We start from the raw sequence: 16,197 nt of genomic DNA, 5'->3' as shown, positions 1-16,197 counted from the left end.
AGACTCCAAGGCAGAAAAGGTTGGGAGAAGTTAGAAGAAGCATGCATGGAAATAAAAGAAAAACAAAAGGATTTGTTCAGCAACAGGGAAAAATAAACCAGATCACCTCGAGTCACCTGCCAACATCTCTCTCTGTTGCAGCTACTCTCTTGAATCAGGAATTCAGATCATTTCCATAGCCAAATCCTCTGGCTTAGGGCTGACAATCGGTGGTGGATCCAACAGGGCTGATGGCCCCATGATTTATGTTCAAGAGCTTCTGCCAGATGGTGACTGCTACAAGGTAAGTGGGGGGACCCTCAGCCTCTGTGTGATGGGGAACTCTCCCAGAAGTCATATCTGCTCTAAAGCAGCTTTTCTAAGTATAGATTAATAACTTGTTTGAGGATTTGTGTTGTAGGAGAAGGCTTTGTGCAGGGGCACATTCCTTTCCAAGGCTCTGATTTTCTCCTTCTTTCTTTAGGATGGTCGACTCCGCCCTGGGGACCAACTAATAGCTATCAATAAAGATTCTTTGGTGGGCAGCACTCATGAAGAGGCCAGAAAAATAATTGCAAAAGCCAAATTCAGGTGAGCATGGAACGTGTTTCCTACCAGCATCACGGTGCTGAGTCTTAGGCAAAAAATCTCTCATGTCATACCAGTGTTTGGCTGGGAGAAACAAAGAAACAAATGAAGTCTTAAATGATGGTTCAGTGCATGGGTTGCCCTGAAGTGTAGCCAGATCTTCCCAATATTCTGGTCTCCCCTGTCACTTCCCAGAAGTAAAGTTCAGACAAGCAAAGCTACCTGGTGGAGATCCAGGTTCCATGGGCTGAAACAAGATTATCTCAGAGGAAGAACCAGGGGCATGGAAGTTCTGTGGGGGAAAAAAAAAAAAAAAAAGAGTTGTGCTTTTTTCTTTTAACTTTTATTATTAAAACGTTGCATGTTTGTTGTTTGTTGTTTGTTTAAGACACGAGGGAAACACAGAAGTTGCCTTTATTCCTGGGAGGGGACGGTTGCATCCTGGCCTGACAGTTCCTAACATCCCATCACCACCTCCAAAGGCTGTGGGAAATGGCCTGAGCTCCTGCAGGCTGAAGGTCCATGTGAGGTCCCCAGAGGTTGGTTGAAGTTCTAAGAGCACATAGGTCCTGTGATCTTTCTTTGCTTGGAAAACCCTTCTTTGAGGAAGGGGAAACCCTTCTTTCATGGTATTCCTCCTGGCTGGTGGGAAGTCTGGGATGCTGATGTGTGTAGCCCTGTTCCCATATTTTAAAGCTGAAAAAGTGTTTCTTCTGGTTTGGGTCTGAGACAGCGAAGGTTCTGAGGAGGTAATGAGATGAGTTTCACCTCCACAGCCTGCGTGCAGACCTGCTTCAGAAGTCTCAGGTTTTTAAAAAACAAAACCCTTCCACAGAGAGCAACCTGCATCTCATTGAGCACCAGTCATAAGGCTGGAAGGGATCTCAGGAGTCAGTTTGATCTGGTCTCCTACCCAAAGGCAGGAACAACTCTTTGTTCTTAAAGACCTCTGACGAGGAGCAATCCACAGCTTTCCTAAGCAGCCCATTTCTGCTCCTCACCAGCCTAAGGATAAGCCAGGCTCCCTCTTCCCGTGGAGCCTTGCTCTGTGTTGTGTTTTCAGAGACAAGCTGGGCACGCTGAGTTGGGGTTTAACCACTCAACCTTCACAATAATTTAGGCCCACGACTGGATGCTCCATATTTGTCTCTCCTCTCCTGGGCTGACACAAGGCCTGGTGGATCTTCTGCCCTCTTCCACATAAACTTCATTTAGAAAAGGCTGGCTCTATGTTCCTTTCATACAAGCAGCATTCACAGAAGCTCTTTCTTTCCAGACCCTCTGGAGACCTGGGCTTGTGAGATTGTGATGTATTTGGCAATAAATGGGTGCAGCAGGCTGGAAATGAGCCCATACACACATATCTGGGTAGTTAGTTAGAGCCTTCAGCACAGAGCATGGGTCATGCTGTGCATTGATAGAAAATTACATCACTGGCTGGAATTTAATTCCTCCTTTCTCCTCTTTGCTGCTGAAAGATGAAACAATTAGTGAGCTCTAGCTTCTCCAGCAGGGAAAGGATGTTCAGGCATCTGTGCTACCTGTCCCTGTGTCCTCAGCACTATGTCTTGTGTCCCTCTTTCCATCTCCTGGTGAGATTCTGGCCCAGGTTTCCCAGAGAAGCTGTGGCTGCCCCATCCCTGGCAGTGTCTCAGCCCAGGTTGGATGGGGCTTGGAGGATGGGGCTTGGGCTGGTGGGAGGTGTCCCTGCCCGTGCAGGGTGGTTGGAACTGGGTGATTTTTAAGGTCCCTTCCAACCCAAACCATTCTAGGATTGTAAGTTCCCAGTTACAGGACCGCTGTCCCCGTGGTGCTCACCATATCCACCCTGTGACTCAGTTTTTCCCTCTTGTGTGTTCAGCTGTTACCTGGCACTTAGAAAGGGTGGGCAATGGTCTCACCTTCCTGTGATAATTATGTGTTTTGGGTGAATAACTTGCCTGGCTGTGGTCAGAATCAGGACATCAGTGGTGGGGTGGATGCAGAGCCTTAGGGAGAACCTCTGTGGATGCAAGGTCAAAGCCATCTGCAGCTCCCAATTACAGTAATGACAAACTCGGGTTTCTGTGTGTGACCAGAGGTTTGGAGGTGACTCAGGAACCATGCCTGTGCCAAGTGCTCCAGGTGAAACCCCTGGAATCTGTCTTGGCCCACCTGCACTGTGGTGCCTTGCTCTTTATGGGCTGGATGGGTTGCTCTCCCTTAACCTCCTCTATCTTCTCTTTATTTACACCGACAGGTCCTGCTTAGCCATTGTCTGTGCTGTTTTGTCTTCTTTTTCTAGAATAGACATGAAAATCATTTTCCTGTGCCTTCTTTGTCACCAGACATTTGCCCACCAGAGCTTACTGTCTCAGGTAAGAGCCTTGCAAGTTTGCTTTGGGTGGGTGACAAACACAACCTTGGCTTCGTGGAGCTGAGAATGGTGAAATGAATTTTAATCAGTGTTTATACTGCTGGAGTGGAATCTAATGGGTTGATAATGAGTCTCAGCCCACTAGCAGAGAGGTAGCAGCTACTCAATAGGTAGTAACTATGCCCTTGTTTGTTCATAGTAGTGAAATTCTTTACTAAAGCATTCAGAGGAGCACTTTATTCAGAGACACCAACCTCTCTTACTCTCAGCATGTGGGTCCTTTGCAGCAGGCTCTTTGCCCACATGCAGAGATGATGTTGGACTTGCACCCAGCAGGTCCCAGTGCAGGCCACTTGCCTTCTGGATGGAGATGGGTGGTATAAAAAAGTCAAGTCAGTGGTTGCTGCAAGGTACACAGCGACCTTGGACATTATACAGGCATAAAGGTTGCCCTCAGTTGGTCAAACTGGGAAATTGCTCGGAGAAAGAGCTCCTGGTGATGAAGAGAACCAAGCCCTGGGTTGTGTGGGCCATGCAGCACAGAGCAGTGACCAAGCCCCTTCCTGACTCAACCAGGGATTTCATTACACAGATTATTATTTTTTTTTTTTAATGTGAAATGCTGAGGAGGCTTTTTCTCACTGTTGTCATCCACAAAACCCAACGAGTGGCTTTGAAAGAGCAGCAGACAGGCTTGGAGGCTGGGCCAGTGACTGCCTCTCTGTGGGTGCCTGATGGGTGCCCTTGATATCCCTGTGTCCAGAGCTGACAGCAAAGCCCCACGGAGCTAATCCTGATTAGCCAGGCACCACAGGGTGACATCTCTGCCCTTCAACATGGAGAGTAAAGTGCTGGTGGCCGATCCAGCAAACCCATTTATTACCTCTTGGTACTTCTCAGCTGCTGGCATTAGCAGAGCAGATGAATGCCTGGATTAGGGGGATTTTTGCTTGTGCAGCATCCCTGCTGCTTCTCTCTGCCTCCTCCTTGTGCCTGGGTTCTGCTGGTCCAGGAGAGTGGAGATGTTCAGGAGGAGCAGGGGCCATATCCCAGGCAGGAGAAAGAAATGGTTCCCTGGGCAAATCCATAAGGGATTTGCTCCCTGAGCTGGGCTGAGGGCTGGAGGACAAGCAGGGGAGGATGGCAGGGGAGCACCTGAGCTGTGCCACCCTCTGCAGCCCATTCCCCAGGGAATGTAGAGGTTTCTTATGGATGAGGGTTGGCTGTAAGGGGAAGAAAGGTTTTCTGGAGGGCTCCTGCTCCATACTATTCCAGCTGTGGCAGTGGTGACAAGCCAGATGTTGGCAGCACTTCTGATCTGATGACAGCTTTTCTTCAGCAGCACAGTTGCCAGTTCTGCCTCTTTCTCCCTCCGTATCTGCCCCACAGTGCACAGGGCTCCAAAAAAAAAAAAACAAACCCAAAAACCTGCCTGCCCAGCTGAGGGAAAAGTGTTTGAGGATTTTTGCAGTGTTAGGAAGGGAAAAAGTCTCACAGTGATGTTTTTCCACATCACTTTTCATCTCTCAATTCCCCTTTTCACAATTGTTGTGAAAGCCAAGGCTTCATTTTAAAAAACATTGGTTTTCTGTTTTACTTCATCAATTAATTAGAGAAGATCAAGGCAGGTTATATTTTTCCCCCAGATCACCATAACTCCAGACCCCAAGACACCACAAAAACTTGTGACTGGAAATTTCCAAGTGCTTATTTTTTTTCAGTCCTTGATGTCCTCGGATGAAACTTCCCAATTTAAATCCTGCAGAAGCCCAAGTTCAGTATCCCAATAGCCCAGTATCCCCAGTATCCCATCCTTTCAACAGTGGGCTAGTTGACCCTTCCAGGACTGGATTTATTAAATCCTGGTCTTTGACTTTTGACCTGCTGCACACCCATTATATTTCATTCAACAAGAGTTCTGAATTTTACTTTGTAGTTATCTCTTTCCTTTACCCAAGTGTTCTTCCATTAATATTTATTTATGGCTTTTCAGCACCTGGTTCTGCATCTAATCACAAAGCAGCTTCAGCCACCAAAACAAAAGTAGCTCTGGATCCCCACATCAGAATCAAGGATGGGAAACTGGAACTGGTAAGTGGAATGGGTCCCTGTCCTAAAAGTGAGGTTTCCTTTCAGACATTACACAGAAAATAGTCCCTTGGCATGGTACCTCCAGCTGCCACAGACCTGGCAAACTCAATAAGCTTCTATGACTGCTCTCCTTGTATTGTTTCTCTGTGAAAAGCAGAATCAGCTTTGGTCTTTTCACCAGGATTGCCCTCAGGTACATGAGGCCCAGGCTGGGTACCAGCACGGGGGTGGTCACTGGGTTTCTTGCTTTTTGGAGGGATTAAAAACTGCAAACCTGAATAGAACTAGTGAAAGAGAGGCATCCTGCCTGTCTGCAAAGATTAAAGCTTGATCAGTGTTCTAATTACATGTACACTGTCCTCCTCTGACCAGTCTGCTCCAGCTTAATTCCCTTTCATCTCCCCAGGATGCTGACCAGGCTGCCTTGGGAAGAGAAATATCCCAAGCAATGTGGGTGCAGAGCCAGCCACAGTCCTCCAAACATTCTTATGTTAGATGATGACTCTACACAGAACTCTCTAGAACATTATATGTGCTGTCCTCATCACAACCCCCACGTGCTGCCATGAAGTAACCTGGGTTTTGAGACAGAGATGTGAGAGTTGACTACCAAATTGTATTTATTACCAAGAAATAAAAGGGTCTCAGCTATTCAGTCCAGTTTACTGGAGGTTGGGTCAAGCCTTTCAAGTTAAAAAAAGGAGAAGAGGGTGTAGTGAAACACCCCAGGTGTGTCCAAGGGAGCATTTAAACACATCTTGGCTTATCTTGGACGTTTCTCAGTGCTCTGAGGACTTCCAGAAGTCTCCTCCTGGCATCTGGGCTGACACTTGGATGTCAAGCATTAGACTCAGGCTGCTGCCCTCCAAACTTTCCAGTGCTGCTGGGATGAGCTCAGGGCAGACTGGTGTGGGTGAGGACAGGCTGAGATACCAGATACCTCCCCAAGGATCCAGACACCACCACTGCTCCTCTTGGCTTTTGATGGAAAACATGTTCCACAGGCATCATCAAAGGGAGCAGATCTCCTCATTTGCTCACCCAGATCCTGGTGAAGGGCACGGAGACCCCAGGCTGGTTTTGGGGTCTATCTCCCACCACCCCAAGGGTACTTCTGGCACTTGGGGGGTACCACAAGCATCATCTGCTGCCACCCCACGGCAGCTGCTGCTCTGGCCTGCCAGGAGGGCAGCGAGGCAGGAACTTTTTTTCCTAATCCTTCTAAAGCAGGATTTAGGTTTGCATTTTCACAGCGACCTCTGCTCGTCATGGCTATGAAAGCAGCTCCTCTTTCATAGGAGAAAGGGGGGGGTTGGCTTTCCTTTTTAAAAGCCAGCATTATGAGCAGCAAGGCAGGACATGCACACTGCCCAGTATGCATCTGAGATGGTTTTGGGGTGTTCTGTGCCAGATGGCAATTCCTGCAGACTGAGGGTCAGGGTATCCCAGAGCCTGGTGGCCAGCAGCACTGCCTGGTGTAGGGGTGGTGGGCAGAGGAGTGGGAGGTGGGACTCAAACAGGGCTCACATGTGAGCAGACAGGTCCCATGGGTTTGCTGGTGAGACAAAAGGGAGCAGGGGACTCATCTCTAGCTCTGTCCCAGAGGACCACATGGGAGATGCTGGAAATGCACAGACTGCAGGTGAAGCCTGGGACAGGGGAGTATTTAACTGTGGATCTTTCCCAGGGTCTGCTGCACTTGACTTTATCTTTTGAAAGCTCCTACTCCTTGCCACCAGGAGTGGAGTGGGGTTTGCAAATGCTCATATGATTGTGTGTGAGGCTCTGGGGTTGAACTGGTAAAAATCAGTAGAAGACATCAGGTGTAATGAGAGAGGAAAAGGTGCAGTGGAGAAGCAAAATGCCACAGGAAATACTCTGAATAGCTTTTATGTTCTCTGTTCCAAATCCAGTTCCTGGGCAGGAAGAGAAAGAGCTGATCTGGTGGCAGCTGGGCCTTGCTACAGCCCTACCAGCTTTTGCTGAAGCTCCTGACAGTTCCTCATAGCTGTAAATCTGCTTGCAGTCTCTATAAAATATCCTTGGAGGGGTGTGAATATGTCCTCATCTTCAGGAACAAGCATTTTTCTACATGGGGAGGGAAGGAAGAGACTGGAAACCCAACCCAAGCCTTCTCCTTCGGGAGATGCTGCCTGGAGAGGCACTTCCAGGAGAAAACCCAGCCCCACGTGTGTGTCCCCAGCACCTTACCTCACAGGCTTGCTTTGCCAGTATTTTTCTTTCTAAAGGCTCACTGTTTCTGCTCCAGGTTCTGCAGTATCTTGGTCTGGCTGTGAGTGAGGAGAAGAAGAGACAGTTACGGCAAAGCCTGACCACAGACTCCCAGGGGACGGTGGCCTACGGAGGTGAGAGGGCAGCTCTGCCAGGGAGGGGCTTCTTCCTAGAACCATAAAATCATTTTGGTTGATACAGACCTTTAAAATCAACTATTTCAACCATTTCCTGGAGGTTTCACTGGAGGCTGAGAAAGAAGAGAGGCTGAAAAGTGGCAGCAAAGACACCTGGCTGGCTATCGAGGTAGCCTCAAAACAATTACAAAGAGTTGCAGATATAAAAAGGTAAAATCAGAATAAAAGAAAGTTGGTCAAATTTGGCAGGAGCACACGTAAAATCAGAATAAATGAAAGCTGGTCAAATTTGGTAGGAGCACATGTAAAATCAGAATAAAAGGAGACAGTGTGAGTGCTCATTTGCTGTAAGACTCCAGCTTCCTAGCAAGAGCTGGTCAGAAAATAAAAGCCTGCTCTACTTTCTGTCACCAGCCAGAAGCTGCTTCTGCTCCCCAGAAGCTTGGGGGTTTTTTTTTGCAAAAATTCAAAGCCATCAGCAACATCCCCACCAGAAAGAACAGCCTTGCAAAGCCCACACCTCTTGGATGGAGGTTTTTTGTGCAGTGAGTGATGGGACATCACATCACATCACATCACCACGTGTCTCTCCCAGGAGCAACCAGCTTTGTAGTTTCTGGTGATAAAAACAAACCCTGATGATTTAGGAGTATTTGGGAAATATGCTGGCAGTAAAGATGCTGTTCTTGTGGGAGGCCTCAGGATCCAACTGCAGCCCATGGGCTGAGGACAGGAGGGGCTGGGACCCTTCATTCCACTGTGCCCCTCCACCCAGTGTCACCTGCCCCCCTCTATGCCAGCTCCTGTCTGTCCCACATGGCCCTTGACAAAATGGATCTGGATTTTCAGACTTGTCAATTTAACATTTCTTCTAACTCACAGAGCTGGTTTGGGATTTTTGTTTTTGTTTAAATCAGCAGGATGAGAAATGCCAGAATTTTTAGCCACAATAATGAAAACTCCACTGTGAAAATATCTAGAGGGGACTTTTAGGATTTTAAAAGTTTAATTTTTTTCAGTTTGATGAGAAACAAAAGTTTGGTAAAGACTGCCAGCATCTTATTTAAGTTTGATGGGATTGATGAAGAGCCCAGGAGTGTTAGAGAAAGACTGCCTGGCATCTCCAGACCTGCTCTGTTTGGCTGGCAGCAGATGTCCCCCAAATGGGTGGGATTTTCTCCTAATACACCATGTTTTAGCCCTTTAAAAACTGATTCTCTCTTTCAGATGTTCTCCAAGCACTCAGGGATCTGGTGCCAGAGGAGCTGGATGAGGCTGGTCTGGATTCCAGCTCCATGCTCTTCACTCAGCATGAAGTGACCAATTTGCTGGATACATCAGCTTTTCACTCCTCGGTCAGTCCAAAGCTCCTCTCTATTGAATCCATGAATATTCTATGGGAAATACATTAAATTCAGAGATGGAAAGAGCTAAATTATTGTTTTCTTGGTGTTCTAGAGTTCAAAAGAGAAGACAGAACTGTGCACTAATCATTTTGATTATAGGAAATTCTGTAGGAGGCCTCAAAGTTCTCATTTTCAATAAGGAAATAACAATGTGGGATGATATGAAAGAAGTAGCCTGGCAGTGTTGCAGAAGGAAAATTAGCCATAATTAATCAATTCTGACTAATTTTATCTTTTACAAAATGAAAGTTTCATGTGGCACAGCTATTCCAGCTACGGCAGGGATCAGAGAGAAAAATCCTTTGGAGTGTGTGTGTGGGGGGAGGAAGCCCAACCTGCAATTGAATTATTTAATGTGCCTATTTTATTCTGTTGCATCAAACTGCTGACTCCTTTTCAAAGTGGTTGTGATTCATCGTTATTCAGGGTATGGAAAACAATCTGACTGCCATACAGCCCCACAATTTTGGCAAAGCCTGAGTGGTGCATGATGCTGTCTGTCCCTCTGCCCCGCAGGTCTTTGACTCTCTCAACTGTAATGGCAACGAGGAGCTGGAGCAGCTGCAGCTGGAAATGGTGGATCTGAGGCAAGAAGTCCGAAGGCTAAAGGTGGGGCCTCTCCTCTGAGCACATTTCTTGGCTGTAGTCATGCAGGAGAGGGATGGTGTGGCTTGTCCCTCTTCAGGAGTCACCCGTTGGCATTCTGTGCATTCCTCAACACAAATGAAAACTCTCACCCCCTCTACTTAATTGCCTCTTTCTCACTCTTAACCTCAAATGTAAAACTTGTTTGTGCTGGAAGTATGCAGTCCCTTTTCAGCCCTGAGCTGGTATATTTAAAAATACAAGTGTCTATCACAAATAATTTCAGTTGGTGAGTAACAGCATCCCTGCCTTTCCTCCCAGCCTGACCCAGCTGCATGGTTATTAGCACTGTGGCAGCACCCAGGTGAATTTCTGCAGGCTGTAAGATACTATTTAACTGCTTCTTTAAAATATTATTCCAGTGGGTAGGGGCTACAAGACCAGGGCACCTTCTAGAGAACGTCCTATCACTTGTTGGTTCTAATCCAGGGAAAATATTTTTCCTAGTCTCTCCTGAAGGAGGTGGAGAACAGCAAGAAGTCAATGGAAGAGGAGCTTCAGATGCTGAACCAGGTTAGTGGAGAGATGGGTGGGTTTGATGGCTGGGGTGCATTGACTGGAATTTCCCACTAATAGAATCATCATAGAATAAGTTGGGTTGGAAGGGACCTCTAAAGCTCATCCAGTCCAACCCCCTGCAGTCAGCAGGGACACCCTCAACCACATCAGGGTGCTCAGAGCCTCCTCAAGCCTCACCTTGAACATCTCCAGGGATGAGGCCTCAACCACCTCCCTGGGCAACCTGTGCCATTTTTCCACTGCCCTCATGGGAAAGAACTTTTTCATAACATTCAGTCTAAATCTGCTCTTCTCTTCTAAATCTGCTCCTTCCAGAAAGCCCTGGGGTTCCTCTCAGAGAACCAAACACTCCACAGCAAGCTGCAGATGGCAGAGGTGGTGCAGAGACAGGCTCACAGTGCTGAGCAGGACTATGAGGAAGTTATCCACTTACTGGAAGCTGAAATTGCAGAACTGAAGATGCAGGTGGTGGGGAAAAAAACAAAACACGTCTCTGAAATAGAGGTAGTGCAACCCCTCAGCCTGGGGAAAAAAATGATCAGTGGGGGAACAAACCTCCAGCCCTCCTGACCCTTCTTCTGTGGGTTCTGTGACCTTCTGTGAACTTTCTGTGGGTTCTGTGACCTTCTGTGAACTTTCTGTGGGTTCTGTGATCTTCTGTGAAGCTTCTGTGGGTTCTGTGAACCTTCTGTGGGTTCACCCCTTCTATATATAAAGGAGAAAATGAGGATAACACAGATATTAATTACTGTGTATAGCCACAAGGCCAGCATGGTCTCTGGGTCCATGTTACAATCCGTATAGTTTCCACTGTTGATTCCACATGGATTGGGGTTTTCTGCTGGTAGCAAATGTTGTAAATTGTTGTTTCCCAGTGCCAAGGCTGGAGGGCCATCATCCCCTTTCTCTTCTTCCTCCCTCCCTGTCTCAGGAGGACATCTTGGAACTGAAAAGACAGCTGTCCCTGGCTGACGGCCAGCTACGAAAATCAGAAGTCTCACGGAAGCGCCTGGAGATCTGCAACAGGAAACTGCTCCTGTTTGTGCAGGTGAAGTGCTGAAACCACCCCTGGTGCTGGTGGCATCTCCACAGCCTCTTCCCTGCAGCAGGGTGCTTTTGCAAGTCCAAATAACTTCCTGCTCCACGAGCAAGAGAGAGGGGTTTGGTTTGTTGTTGGTTTTTTTTAACCTCATCCTAAAAAGGCAGAGTCTGCTGGTTGGGAGAACTGGGGAATGAACTCAGATGTACTCACCTATAGCCAGGAGTTGTGGGAACACCATGAGGAAGGTTTTGCCTGGTGGCTCTGTTGTCCTTGGCTAACCAGTTGCCCTGTGATGTTCTCACTGAACTCAAAGAGCAGTTTTGCTCTCCCAGTGCAACTTTTTCCCGAGATTCACTGCAAAATCACACACAGAATTGCTTCAGGCTTTTAACTGACTGTTCTTCCACTTTACTACCTGTGTGGGGAATACAAGCTTGTGTGGTTAGTAAACTGAGCAGCATGGGATCACTGGTATTCAGTGGGGTGGCTACAGCTACCTGCAGACTATCCTACACACTCTTGAAATCAATAGGATGTGATGGAGCAGAAGGAAGTGCAGGGACTTTGTCCTCTGCTTTGGAGAAGGAAAAAATTCAAAAGCCTCTAGGGCTGCATCACTACTTGCTGGTGCCTGAGGAATTTGGGGCTGGATTTTGGAAATGGATTTGGCTTGACCCTGGGATCAAATATCCCAGGTGTAAAATGTGTGTAAAATATCTTCCTTTTTTAATGCATCCCTCAGTCATGTTTGAGAATTCACTAAGCATGGGTGGTAATGAGAGCTCCCAAGTGCAGGTAGACTCCAGAAAGCAGGGGTTGCTCACAGCAAAGATCAAGGCTCACTGAAAACCAGCCTGCAAAATTGATTTTTTGAAAGAGTATTTTTAGGTTGTGTTTCACATATTTTAGTGTTGGTATAAAAATGCATCATTTAGATGGGTTCTGTATATTTGCATAAGCTGTGAGTGCTGCTTGGGTTGCAAAAGGCCTTGAGATATTTGCTTCAAGGGCAATGAATAAGCAGAAGCTGACTAGTGTCATATTAAATCTGATCACCAGGAAAAACCCAGGGGGTTTGTTCTCAGGGATGATTCATTCCTCCAAGTTTGAGACTTTCTTCCTACAAGTTTGAAACCTTTTTTTTTTTCTTCCTTTCTTTGTGTTGCATGGCAGAACGTCCACAAGGTCCTGAGCACACCCAGTCATTTAGCAGATGAGAAAAGGTAGGAGATGTCTCCCAGAAACCCTGAACAGGACCATGAAATGTCCTTTTCTGACCTTTCTCAGGGGAAGGTCACACTGAACCTACCCAGAGTGTCTAAGCAAATTGGAAATGAAACCACTGGGCAAAGATGACCTGGAGGCTGCTGGTGGATGGGAAGCTTGGGGGTTGGCTTATGTTCAGGCTTCTTTTTGGGAGCAAGCAGGTGAAATACTCCTCTGGTTACATTATTCTTGTTAGAGAGACCCCAGGCACATTGTTTCAAAGAAGCAGAGTTTTGACTTCACTGCCTTTTCTCAGCATTGTGCCAGTTTTGGGCTGTAGGACAAGGTCCTTTTCTATCAGCAGTCAGAGAAACTAAGAGCATGCAAGCAAAGAGCCAGCGTGACTCCCATAAGCCTGAAAGGTTGGAGAAATAGAGTTCAGGCTTCTGGACTCCCCTTCAACCTGAACCTACCTCCCATCCCTTGGGAAAAAAAGTGTATCACAACCTTATGTGTGTTTTTAATTGATCAAATTGTTGAAAGGTCTCTTCCCCATTGATAATGGTGAGGCCTTTTTAAAAAGGCTGTTTTTATGAGTGACCAGAAACTGGTTTTAAGTTTCCAAGATTGTCACTTCTAATGTAAGGAAGAAAAATGTTTTTGAGATGTCCTAAAAAAAAAAAAAAAGCATTGATATCTGTAAGACAATGATGTAAGAATGTTAAAAAGAGAGTCCCTCATGGTGCTGAGTGATGAAGATGCAACCCCCCCTGAATACACAGAATTTACATAGAATATCCTTCAGGAGAGGCTGACCAGGATTTTCAATGACCATTCTGTGATATAGAAGTATTGATGGCACTTTCCATATTTGTAAGAGTCAACAGTGAAACAGAAGAGGATAAAACAGATGCAGTCTCAGACACATCTCTTCCATCTTCAGATATTGTTGACCTTTTGCTCTCAGAAGCTAAAGAACTGTTAGCGCCAGTTCTCTCCAAACAGGACGGTAAGCACCAAATGAACTGGAGACACCTGAATCCAAACAAGACTCAAGGATGTCTCTTAGTGTTATTTGCAGTTTCCACCACCTTCCATATGTTTTCCCATACCAGCTAAGCCTCCCATCCATGTACCTGATCCTCTCATGCTGAGTGTAATTGCCCTCCGTCCATCCATGTGACTCAGCTTGGAATATAAAATGCAGGCTCGCTGTGTGAGGAGTCAAAGGGTGGGACTCATGCCCAGGGCTAGAGGAAAGGCATTTATCCAGAGGAAAAAAAGCCCAAACCCTAACAGGCAGGAGGTTGGTTTCACCAAATCATAGAGATGCTTGTTGAAAGGGACTGCTGAAGATCAGGCACCAAACCTTCTGCTCCGGGTGGGACCATCACACAAGATCAGTGGGATTAGCCAGCTGGGCTTCCAAGCCTCCACACATGGAGATCCTCAGCCTCTCTGGGAAATGTGTTCCTGCTCAGTGAAAAAGATTTTCCAAGCATCTAAGCCTAAACTCCCTCAGCTGTGATCTGTGGCAGCTGCCCCCAGCAATATTGTCTGCCACTTCCAAGAAGAGCCTGGCTCCAGCATCTTTCCCATTGCCCCTGAAGGAGGAGTGGGTGCTGTGAAATTGCCTCTCAGCCTCCTTGCCAGGTTAAACCAGCTCAGCTCCCCCAGCTCTACCCAGCCTCTCTTTGCAGGTTATGAGCCCTTGGGCTCCCTTTGCTGGACCCTGGCCAGTTCCTCAATAGCTTTTAAACCAGGGATCCAACCCTTCATTATGGCATCCGGGTATGACTAGAGCAATGCTGAGCCGAGGGGAATGGTAATCTCCCTCTTTCCTTAGAGTACAAATTGTCCCCTTCCCCTCACGTGTCTGTGGATGAGAGACAACCAGGGAAAAGTCCTTGAGCTCCATGGGAGACTGAATTCATTTTTCCAAGTCTGGGACTCTGAGCTGTAGGCCTTTCACAACCAGAAGGACATTGAGGGGCTGGAGCGTGTCCAGAGAAGGGAATGGAGCTGGGGAAGGGTCTGGAGCACAAGTCTGAGCAGGAGGGGCTGAGGGAGCTGGGGGTGTTGATCCTGGAGCAGAGGAGGCTGAGGGGAGACCTTCTGGCTCTCTGCAACTGCCTGGGAGGAGGTTGGAGCCAAGGGGGGGAGTTGGTCTCTTCTCCCAAGTAATAAGCAATAGGATGAAAGGAAATGGCTTCAAGTTGTGCCAGGGGAGGTTTAGGTTGGAGCTTGGGAACAATTTCTTTACTGAAAGAATGCTCAAGCATTGGGACATGCTGCTGAGGGCAGTGCTGGGGTCCCCATCTCAGGAGGTGTTAATAAAACATGTAGACATGGAACTTTGGGTTTAGTGGCCATGGTGATGTTGAGTTGACAACTGGACTTGATCTTAGAGGTCTTTTCCAACCTTGATGGTTTCATAATTCTTAGTCCATGAGCCATATACATTTCTGGGCAGCAGTTATTTGACCCTGCCTGTCTCTTTCCATGCAAAAGGAGAGTTTCTAATCTCCATGTCACCATCAGGTGAGCAACCAGCCCCAGAATGCTGCCCAGTCTTTCCTCTTTGATGCTCCTCACCAACTAAACATGGCCATGGTCTAGCATCATCTTTGTCTCAGATCACAAGACACAAGGAAAATAATGATAACCTTTCAGGAGCACCTCTGAGTGTGTCAGCAGTTTGAGAGTTCCTGCCTGATTGAAATGTGCATCACCATAATGCAGCCATGTTACTTGTATGTTTCCTCACCCCTCACTTAACACCTGGCTGTGTCATTACCTTTGCAGCTTTGCCATGTGACAGGGACCAGTGCCTGCCTGCTGAAGGAATCCCAAATTACAAGGAGTAAGTGTCAAAACTGCCATGGTCTGTAATTCTGCCAATGCACATACTAACAATACCTGTTTGGGTTTTTTTAAATAACAATTTTTGCTTGACAACTTTTAACCAGATAACCTACTTGAAGCCTCCAGGTGGCTGCATCAGAGAAACATGTCCCTTCCTAGACAGCACAAGACTTCCCACCCTGCTCAGTTGAAGCACAGTGTGAACTTCTGGATCCCTCTTTCGTTTTCTAAAATGTTCTTCTTCCTTCAGGCCAGGTGGAACTTTACAGTTCTATGGCTTGTCTTGCAATTTTATAGAGTATTCTGAGTAAGGGAAAAAGCATCACTGAATGTATGAATCTTCTGTGCTGTGCTATCAAGATGCTGTGAAGTCCCAGGCAAGGAGAGCAGGACATGTTTTTGTTTGGACCTTCAGTATCCCACATATTTCCCTAGAAGCCTCTTAAATGGCTTATATTTCACAGAGCCAAGATTTATACTGAAAGGCCACTGTGAGACCTAAATGTCTACTGCCCATCTTAGCTGATCAGCAGAACTCAACATGAAGATCTGCCAGCAGAGGTTTTTTAGTTAGGTATAAAGTAGGCATTTACAAACCAGGATGTCAAGCTTGTGAAAAGCATTTTCAGACAAAGCAGATGACCACTAAAATCCACCAGCCACACAAGCTCCATGGCCCTCTCTTTTCTTCCCTGAGTAAGCAGCGTTGCCTTCAGGGTGTCCTCTGTGTCCTTCCCCCAAACGATGTAAAATCCCTTTCTCATTCTCAGCCACCTCCATCAGAAGACCACATGGCCCCCTCCTGTGAGCCAGCCCAAGAGCAACCAACCACAGCCACCAAGTCCAACCAACAAACTGCCTGAGAAGCCCACATAAATCTCATGTCTGAACTCTGACTGTACCTACCACTGCTGCTTCTGTGCTGGGAGATGTGAAGGACACACCGTGGGTGCTTCAGCTTCCAGGCAAACCAGACTGAGAAACAAGATTTCTGATTCTTTCTGACCACCCCAGAGTTTTTCAGCAACCTCCCCTGCGCGTCTACCTCTGAGTTATCATACGAGGCTACTTGCTTACGGTTTTGCAGCTTTATAGAAAAAAATATTCTTGAGGCTCCAAGGGCCTGGATTT

The 16,197-nt window shown here is 47.0% G+C and overlaps 1 protein-coding gene across 1 annotated transcript in view; it reads left to right on the top strand.

The window, feature by feature from the left end:
* Nucleotides 1-15,942, top strand: part of LOC103536849 (syntaxin-binding protein 4) — a 34,168-nt gene extending 18,226 nt beyond the window's left edge. The window contains 15 exon segments of the mRNA XM_030459971.1: nt 142-283; nt 464-570; nt 956-1,106; nt 2,852-2,924; nt 4,917-5,014; nt 7,284-7,380; nt 8,611-8,738; nt 9,306-9,398; nt 9,882-9,947; nt 10,269-10,457; nt 10,885-11,001; nt 12,169-12,218; nt 13,080-13,210; nt 15,007-15,064; nt 15,837-15,942. Of these exon segments, the coding sequence (XP_030315831.1) occupies nt 142-283; nt 464-570; nt 956-1,106; nt 2,852-2,924; nt 4,917-5,014; nt 7,284-7,380; nt 8,611-8,738; nt 9,306-9,398; nt 9,882-9,947; nt 10,269-10,457; nt 10,885-11,001; nt 12,169-12,218; nt 13,080-13,210; nt 15,007-15,064; nt 15,837-15,942 (1,606 nt within the window).
* The last annotated feature ends 255 nt before the right edge of the window (nt 15,943-16,197 follow it).

Source organism: Calypte anna, chromosome 14 (assembly GCF_003957555.1).
Source record: "Calypte anna isolate BGI_N300 chromosome 14, bCalAnn1_v1.p, whole genome shotgun sequence".
Lineage (NCBI taxonomy): Eukaryota > Metazoa > Chordata > Aves > Apodiformes > Trochilidae > Calypte > Calypte anna.
Note: the sequence above shows the minus strand (reverse complement) of the source record. Positions and strands in the feature narration are given on the sequence as shown.